Below are 9517 nucleotides of genomic sequence, written 5' to 3'. Positions count from 1 at the left end.
GTCTCCACAGCTCCTCTCATGGCGTCGCTGTTTGGACTGACTGCCATGACTGGAAACCACTTCAACGGCTCAGGTCCAAAGTTACTGCTGTCTGAGACAAAAAGCTCAGTCCCAGCAACCCCTGAGCATGATGCCGCCACCCCTCCCCCACCATTGCTTCAGTCTCTCTGAGGTCTCTGCTCAGTTTTTGTACCAAACGTTTCTTATGGAAGGAGCAGAAGTCTAGTTCCTGCAAACAATGAGACGTCGACCCTCCAGGTTCTGGCATGTTTGACTCTTTCAGGCCCGTAATGATGATTATACTGAGGACTGCATGTGGAACCAACCAGAACCTCCTGGTTCCTCTGGCTGTCTCCGTTAGCCACCATCTCATTTTCTCAGCAGCATTAGAGGAACGGGTGGTCTGTGTAGCATCTGCATCGTTCCTCATCGACCGGCTCCTCATGCTGCCATTTAATCTGATCCTTTTCCTGACTGATACCTTTGAACAATGACCTCATTGGACCACCAACCCACACCAAAGATGGCCGACCCAGACCGAGGACCTCCAACACAGACAGAAGACCACCGAACCAGACCGAGGACCTCCAACACAGACAGAAGACCACCGACCCAGACCGAGGACCTCCAACACAGACAGAAGACCACCGACCCAGACCGAGGACCTCCAACACAGACAAGAAGACCACCGACCCAGACCGAGGACCTCCAACACAGACAGAAGACCACCGAACCAGACCGAGGACCTCCAACACAGACAGAAGACCACCGACCCAGACCGAGGACCTCCAACACAGACAGAAGACCACCGACCCAGACCGAGGACCTCCAACACAGACAGAAGACCACCGACCCAGACCGAGGACCTCCAACACAGACAAGAAGACCACCGACCCAGACCGAGGACCTCCAACACAGACAGAAGACCACCGACCCAGACCGAGGACCTCCAACACAGACAAGAAGACCACCGACCCAGACCGAGGACCTCCAACACAGACAGAAGACCACCGACCCAGACCGAGGACCTCCAACACAGACAGAAGACCACCGACCCAGACCGAGGACCTCCAACACAGACAGAAGACCACCGACCCAGACCGAGGACCTCCAACACAGACAGAAGACCACCGACCCAGACCGAGGACCTCCAACACAGACAAGAAGACCACCGACCCAGACCGAGGACCTCCAACACAGACAGAAGACCACCGACCCAGACCGAGGACCTCCAACACAGACAGAAGACCACCGACCCAGACCGAGGACCTCCAACACAGACAGAAGACCACCGACCCAGACCGAGGACCTCCAACACAGACAGAAGACCACCGACCCAGACCGAGGACCTCCAACACAGACAAGAAGACCACCGACCCAGACCGAGGACCTCCAACACAGACAGAAGACCACCGACCCAGACCGAGGACCTCCAACACAGACAGAAGACCACCGACCCAGACCGAGGACCTCCAACACAGACAGAAGACCACCGACCCAGACCGAGGACCTCCAACACAGACAGAAGACCACCGACCCAGACCGAGGACCTCCAACCCACACCAAAGAAGGCCGACCCAGACCGAGGACCTCCAACACAGACAAGAAGACCATCGACCCAGACCGAGGACCTCCAACACAGACAGAAGACCACCGACCCAGACCGAGGACCTCCAACCCACACCAAAGATGGCCGACCCAGACCGATGACCTCCAACACAGACAAGAAGACCACTGACCCAGACCGAGGACCTCCAACACAGACAAGAAGACCACCGACCCAGACCGAGGACCTCCAACACAGACAAGAAGACCACTGACCCAGACCGAGGACCTCCAACACAGACAGAAGACCACCGAACCAGACCGAGGACCTCCAACACAGACAGAAGACCACCGACCCAGACCGAGGACCTCCAACACAGACAGAAGACCACCGACCCAGACCGAGGACCTCCAACACAGACAAGAAGACCACCGACCCAGACCGAGGACCTCCAACACAGACAGAAGACCACCGACCCAGACCGAGGACCTCCAACACAGACAGAAGACAACCGACCCAGACCGAGGACCTCCAACACAGACAGAAGACCACCGACCCAGACCGAGGACCTCCAACACAGACAAGAAGACCACCGACCCAGACCGAGGACCTCCAACACAGACAGAAGACCACCGACCAAGACCGAGGACCTCCAACACAGACAGAAGACCACCGACCCAGACCGAGGACCTCCAACACAGACAGAAGACCACCGACCCAGACCGAGGACCTCCAACACAGACAAGAAGACCACCGACCCAGACCGAGGACCTCCAACACAGACAGAAGACCACCGACCCAGACCGAGGACCTCCAACACAGACAGAAGACCACCGACCCAGACCGAGGACCTCCAACACAGACAGAAGACCACCGACCCAGACCGAGGACCTCCAACACAGACAGAAGACCACCGACCCAGACCGAGGACCTCCAACACAGACAAGAAGACCACCGACCCAGACCGAGGACCTCCAACACAGACAGAAGACCACCGACCCAGACCGAGGACCTCCAACACAGACAGAAGACCACCGACCCAGACCGAGGACCTCCAACACAGACAGAAGACCACCGACCCAGACCGAGGACCTCCAACACAGACAGAAGACCACCGACCCAGACCGAGGACCTCCAACACAGACAAGAAGACCACCGACCCAGACCGAGGACCTCCAACACAGACAGAAGACCACCGACCCAGACCGAGGACCTCCAACACAGACAGAAGACCACCGACCCAGACCGAGGACCTCCAACACAGACAGAAGACCACCGACCCAGACCGAGGACCTCCAACACAGACAGAAGACCACCGACCCAGACCGAGGACCTCCAACACAGACAGAAGACCACCGACCCAGACCGAGGACCTCCAACACAGACAGAAGACCACCGACCCAGACCGAGGACCTCCAACCCACACCAAAGATGGCCGACCCAGACCGAGGACCTCCAACACAGACAAGAAGACCACCGACCCAGACCGAGGACCACCTACCCAGAATGAAGACCTCTAATACAGACAAAAGATCACTGACCCAGAACAAAGACCTCCAGCCAAAATAGGCCCACCTGGACCAAGAACAGAGGACTCAGACCAAAGACCACCGACTCTGAATGAAGACCACCAACCAAGAACATAGACTGCCCATCCAGACCAAAGACCACAAACCAGGACCAAAGACCGCTAAAAAGGACCAAAGACAGTGGAGCCTCAGACAGAAGACCACCGACCCAGACCGAGGACCTCCAACACAGACAAGAAGACCACCGACCCAGACCGAGGACCTCCAACACAGACAGAAGACCACCGACCCAGACCGAGGACCTCCAACACAGACAGAAGACCACCGACCCAGACCGAGGACCTCCAACACAGACAGAAGACCACCGACCCAGACCGAGGACCTCCAACACAGACAGAAGACCACCGACCCAGACCGAGGACCTCCAACACAGACAGAAGACCACCGACCCAGACCGAGGACCTCCAACACAGACAAGAAGACCACCGACCCAGACCGAGGACCTCCAACACAGACAGAAGACCACCGACCCAGACCGAGGACCTCCAACACAGACAGAAGACCACCGACCCAGACCGAGGACCTCCAACACAGACAGAAGACCACCGACCCAGACCGAGGACCTCCAACACAGACAGAAGACCACCGACCCAGACCGAGGACCTCCAACACAGACAAGAAGACCACCGACCCAGACCGAGGACCTCCAACACAGACAGAAGACCACCGACCCAGACCGAGGACCTCCAACACAGACAGAAGACCACCGACCCAGACCGAGGACCTCCAACACAGACAGAAGACCACCGACCCAGACCGAGGACCTCCAACACAGACAGAAGACCACCGACCCAGACCGAGGACCTCCAACACAGACAAGAAGACCACCGACCCAGACCGAGGACCTCCAACACAGACAGAAGACCACCGACCCAGACCGAGGACCTCCAACACAGACAGAAGACCACCGACCCAGACCGAGGACCTCCAACACAGACAGAAGACCACCGACCCAGACCGAGGACCTCCAACACAGACAAGAAGACCACCGACCCAGACCGAGGACCTCCAACACAGACAGAAGACCACCGACCCAGACCGAGGACCTCCAACACAGACAGAAGACCACCGACCCAGACCGAGGACCTCCAACACAGACAGAAGACCACCGACCCAGACCGAGGACCTCCAACACAGACAGAAGACCACCGACCCAGACCGAGGACCTCCAACACAGACAGAAGACCACCGACCCAGACCGAGGACCTCCAACACAGACAGAAGACCACCGACCCAGACCGAGGACCTCCAACCCACACCAAAGATGGCCGACCCAGACCGAGGACCTCCAACACAGACAAGAAGACCACCGACCCAGACCGAGGACCACCTACCCAGAATGAAGACCTCTAATACAGACAAAAGATCACTGACCCAGAACAAAGACCTCCAGCCAAAATAGGCCCACCTGGACCAAGAACAGAGGACTCAGACCAAAGACCACCGACTCTGAATGAAGACCACCAACCAAGAACATAGACTGCCCATCCAGACCAAAGACCACAAACCAGGACCAAAGACCGCTAAAAAGGACCAAAGACAGTGGAGCCTCAGACCAAAGACCACCGACTCAGACTTATTTTATATCAAATCCAGATTCTTTCTTGTTTCTTCTTCTCAGCCATCCAGTCATTGGTGTTTGTCCCTCCTCAGCCACCGTAGTTTCCACCAGCTGCCTCCTGCTTGGTGCCGCTGCTCTGATCAGAAGCTCCACTGATGGAAGGTCGGGTTCTAGTGGCCGTTTGGTTCGGATTTTTCTCACTGATTTTCTGTCTGTTCATCACTAAAGGTTTGAAACTAGAGTCAGATATGAAGGCTCCACCTGCAGGATGGTGGAGCAGCTGCACAGGTTCCTCCTGTAGGAGCTGATCTAGGGAGGAAAACACTTTGTTTGGCTTCATAGAGAGGAAGCTCTGGTCTGGACCGGTCCAGACCAGACCGGACCGGACCAAACCCCCTCCTAGAGCCAGCAGAGACCTCAGCAATGATTTTAAAAGGAACCAACATGTGGAGCGGATCTCTGGACCTTCAGAGTAAAAAAAAAAAAAAAGAGTTTTGACCAAAGTTACAGAGATGAGTTTGTTTTATTGGCATAAACAAATTAGCGTAATAATAATAGTAATAAAAGGATTTATATAAATATAAAATGTTCTCTTCATAGCAAAGGTAAAGAAATGATTTCAAAACAAGATCAGAACCACGAGGGACCGGAAGCACCCCCCCCCAGAACCGCTCAGACCCGTTAGCCTGAGCACCTCCACCCAGACATGGATCCAACGGGATCAGAACCCACAGTTTCAGGTTCTTGAACGCATCACTACCAACCATCAGAGCTATGGAGTCAACTTTGTTCCACAATTGTTGCAAAGAACATGTTTTGAAACAGAAAAAAAAGAAGAAAAAAAATTAAACTATTCTTTTTATCAGATTTACGTTTTTTTCAATTTCTTTTCATATTTTTATTTTTTATATTTCAATTGTTTTTTCAAATATCATTTAGATATTTCTCTTGCAGGTCGAGTCTGATGAGTTTTATTCTCCAATCGTGTTTTCAGATCACATTCGCCACTGGGGGCGGGACTGAGGAGCAACGACACATTTCTATTGGTCTGCTGGAGGTTAACAACAATAGTCTGATTGGTCCAGAGCAAATACTGAGCATTTGGATTGGTTGGAAGTGAAGAAGGCGGGATCTGAAAAAGATGGAAATCACGAAACTCAATTTGGGCCGAGATTAAAGGGGAACGCCGTTTCTTTTTCCATTGGTCCCTTGATTTTCCGTTATTCCATCATGTTCTACTCTCCCATATGAGTTTAGTGTCATTTGGAGCCGTTCTGAAGATATTCCGTTAGGTTATATCCAGTAACGTCTTCCTATGGGCAACGACTTGAAGGCACAAACTAAGATGATGTCTAGAGCTGCTACCACAGATGATCTCGCTCTCCAGATGAACCATTCAGATTAGCTAGAATGAATAGAAGGAGTAGAGGGTAGCCGCCTGTGGCCCGGGCTGCCTGTTACAACGCGCGGATGATGTCATAGACGCTTTGTTTTAAAAAATTTAAATATAAAAATCTAACGGCGGATACCTGGGGGACAGTGATTGGCCTCCATGTTCTGAATGCTGGCGTACCATAAAGAATAAATGATGAACAGTTCAGTTTGTGCCTTCAAGTCGTTGCCCATAGGAAGACGTTACTGGATATAACCTAACGGAATATCTTCAGAACGGCTCCTAATGACACTAAACTCATATGGGAGAGTAGAACATGATGGAATAACGGAAAATCAAGGAAACAATGGAAAAAAAACGGCGTTCCCCTTTAAGTTACCAATAGAATAAAAAAAAAAATACTGAAAATTTTGTAAAGAAATTATAAAAAAAATAGTGAAAAATTTTTTTTTTTTAATTGGAAAGAAAATTTTGGGAAAAAAAGCAGAAAATAAGTTACAAAACTTTTTGTTTGCTTTAAACAATTAAGAATCAAAATACACTCCATATGGATCAGAACCTCTGAATCATCCTCGGATCAGAACCTCTGAATCATCGTCGGATCAGAACCTTTGAAGCTTCACGGGACCAAACCAGAGGACCGGTTCTGTTCAGGAGGAAATCACAGCCGACCCAAAAACTCCCACAAAGAAGTCTGGGTTTTGGTTCTGCTGGTTCTGAAGGGGTTAATTTGGGTTCAGAGGTCCGGTTTATCTCTGAGAAAGAGGTTCTGATCAGAAACAGACTGGTTTGACGGTCCTGGTTCCGAGGAACGGACCTACATCCCTACAGAACCAACCACTGGACCGCCTCATCAGTTATTCCTATCATGTCTTTGGGTCCGTTTCCGATGGTTCTGGCTCTCCATTCTGATTGGACTTTAAACCCGTTAATAAACCTGAAACTTCCCGTCCAACTGGTTCCTTTAGTTCGGATTCACTTGTGGGCTGACTCCAGAACCGGGTCAGAACATTTCCTAAATCCAAAGGAAATAGAACCATTTCAGAACCCAGACCGCCTGAACCGTTCCAAACCGATGGTTCTGGTCAAAATATCCAGTTCTTCCATGAAATGGACCCGATCAAAGATCCAGAATAATTCCCAACCAAACGGTTCCCTATAGGATGGACTGAGGCGCGGTTCTACTCCGGTACCGGTCCAGAAGCAGGAGTGGAGCAGCAGTGAGCTGTAGTATTCTGGTCCAGAACCATCTCCTCACCAGGAGTTCCTCGATCCAAAGACACAACGATCCGTGTAGAAGAACGCTGGATCCGAACCGGATCAGAACCCTTAGTTTGTAGAAGCAATTATGGATCTTCCAGGACCTTGGAAGAATAAAGCAGCCTGAGGTTCCCTGGTGGGTCCAGGATTCGGGTCACCGGGTCACACGGTGGTTTCCCCCTGCTTACTGTGGGCCAGCCGGCTGTAGAACCTCCTCCATGAGTTGAGGGTCTTACCGGACCAGATCCAGAACCCGGAGGTGATGCCCACTATGAGCGTCATGAGATACTTGATCATGAAGACGGTGAAGTCCGGGCTCATGCTGGGCCGGTCCTGGACGGGACACGGCACCGCGTAGGTCTTACAGGACTGGCTGACCCACGTCCACTCCCACTGGCCGCGGAAGGCCTGCTCGTAGAAGTAGCAGGCGATGACGATGGTGGCCGGTACCGTGTAGAGCACGCTGAAGATCCCGATCCGGACCATCAGCTTCTCCAGCTTCTCCGTCTTGGTGCCGTCGTGCTTCATGATGGTCCGGATCCGGAAGAGGGACACGAACCCGGCCAGGAGGAAGGAGGTTCCGATGAACAGGTAGACGAAGAGCGGCGCCAGGACGAAGCCTCGCAGGGCGTCCACGCTGCTGATGCCCACGAAGCAGACGCCGCTCAGCACGTCGCCGTCCACCTGACCCACCGCCAGGACGGTGATGGTCTTGATGGCGGGCACGGCCCACGCCGCCAGGTGGAAGTACTGCGAGTTGGCCTCGATAGCCTCGTGGCCCCACTTCATGCCGGCGGCCAGGAACCAGGTGAGGGCCAGGATGACCCACCAGATGGAGCTGGCCATGCTGAAGAAGTAGAGCATCATGAAGAGGATGGTGCAGCCCTCCTTCTTGGTGCCCTGGACCACCGTCCTCATCTCCTTCTCGAAGCCCGCGTTGCAGACCAGCCGGTCCTCCAGCAGGAAGCCGGCCATGTAGGCCACCGACACCATGGTGTAGCAGCCGGACAGGAAGACGATGGGCCGCTCCGGGTAGCTGAAGCGCTTCATGTCCACCAGGTAGGTGAGCACCGTGAAGAGGGTGGAGGCGCAGCACAGGACGGACCAGATCCCGATCCAGATCCTGGAGAAGCGCAGCTCCTCCTCGCTGAAGTACATGAGTCCGTGAGGCGCGCGCAGCTCGCAGGGGGCGCCGCAGTTCTCCTGCCCCAGGAAGCGGTAGTTCAGGTAGGGGGGCACGGTGAGGGAGGCCGGGCAGCGGAACTGACCGTGCGTAGGCTCCTGCGGGGGGCGCTCCGTGGGGAAGGCTCCGGGGCCCTCCGGCTCCGCGCGGTCCGACGTGTTCTGGCCCACGCACAGCTCCCCCGCGCCGTGGACCGGGAACTTCTCGCAGGCCAGGCTGTCCGGCCACTGGAAGCCGAACTTGTTCATCAGCGCCTCGCAGCCCTGCCGCGCGCGCTCACACAGAGAGCGGCAGGGCGGCAGCGCCTGCTCCAGCACCGTGCACACCGGCGCGTACATGGAGCAGAGGAAGAAGCGGAGCTCCGGGGAGCACTGCACCTTCACCAGCGGGTAGAACTGGTGCACCTCCAGCCCCGCGTCCTCCTGGTTGGTGTGGCCCAGCAGGTTCGGCATGATGGTCTCGTTGTAGGCGATGTCGGTGCAGAGCGGGATGGAGATGGGCTGGCAGAAGCCGTGTTCAGGGACCGACACACCGCGCTCTCCTCCCAGCTGGGCGTCCAGCCTGCGAGCTCCAAGTAGCAGGAGCGGCAGCAGCGCGAGCGCCGCGCGGAGCGCTCTGTGGGGCGGCATGGAGAGCTGCGTGGACAGCTGCGTGGACAGCGGGGACCTTCGGTTGGAGCTTCAGCTTCAGCAGCAGCAGCTTCCCTCTTTCTTCCAGGGTTTCAATAAAAATGAAGGTAGATCCAGGAGCAGGACCCACGGAGCGTGGCGGGTTTCCACTGAGACAGGATCCTCCTCCGTGTCCGTCTGCGGCTCACTGATGCTCAGCTCCGATCATCCCTCCCTCTGCCTCCATCCATCAGCCAAGCGCGCAGCCATGGAGCGCGGCTTCCGCTCAAGACTTTCACAATAAAGCTGAAGCTGCTGGGTCAGAAGGTCTGGACTGGTGACCTGAGAGTCAGCTGCCTTTAAAGCAGCAGAAAACA

General features: G+C 54.7%; 2 protein-coding genes across 2 annotated transcripts; both read right to left on the bottom strand.

Annotated features, from left to right (window-relative positions):
• Window positions 1-386: 386 nt before the first annotated feature.
• Window positions 387-4612, bottom strand: LOC119776459. Its single transcript, XM_038274859.1, has 3 exons — window positions 4510-4612; window positions 3297-4465; window positions 387-2999 (listed from the first exon to the last, which is right to left on the bottom strand). The coding sequence occupies exons 1-3, from the start codon at window positions 4610-4612 to the stop codon at window positions 387-389; spliced, it is 3885 nt and encodes a 1294-aa protein (XP_038130787.1).
• Window positions 4613-6528: 1916 nt separating this feature from the next.
• fzd1 (frizzled class receptor 1) lies at window positions 6529-9368 on the bottom strand. The gene has a single exon (XM_038274868.1). It carries the CDS (start codon window positions 9159-9161, stop codon window positions 7512-7514), a length of 1650 nt encoding a protein of 549 aa, XP_038130796.1. The 5' UTR covers window positions 9162-9368; the 3' UTR covers window positions 6529-7511.
• Window positions 9369-9517: the final 149 nt, after the last annotated feature.

This window comes from Cyprinodon tularosa, unplaced genomic scaffold, assembly GCF_016077235.1.
Source record: "Cyprinodon tularosa strain WSP-4 unplaced genomic scaffold, ASM1607723v1 ctg935, whole genome shotgun sequence".
Classification (NCBI taxonomy): Eukaryota; Metazoa; Chordata; class Actinopteri; order Cyprinodontiformes; family Cyprinodontidae; genus Cyprinodon; species Cyprinodon tularosa.
Note: the sequence above shows the minus strand (reverse complement) of the source record. Positions and strands in the feature narration are given on the sequence as shown.

Coding starts and splice junctions, on each gene's coding strand:
- LOC119776459 (XM_038274859.1), bottom strand. CDS start 4,612: ATGTTCTTGGTTGGTGGTCTTCATTCAGAGTCGGTGGTCTTTGGTCTG. Junction 4,466..4,509: donor GCTGGAGGTCTTTGTTCTGG/GTCAGTGATCTT, acceptor CATTCTGGGTAG/GTGGTCCTCGGTCTGGGTCG. Junction 3,000..3,296: donor TCTTCTTGTCTGTGTTGGAG/GTCCTCGGTCTG, acceptor TCTGTGTTGGAG/GTCCTCGGTCTGGGTCGGCC.
- fzd1 (XM_038274868.1), bottom strand. CDS start 9,161: ATGCCGCCCCACAGAGCGCTCCGCGCGGCGCTCGCGCTGCTGCCGCTC.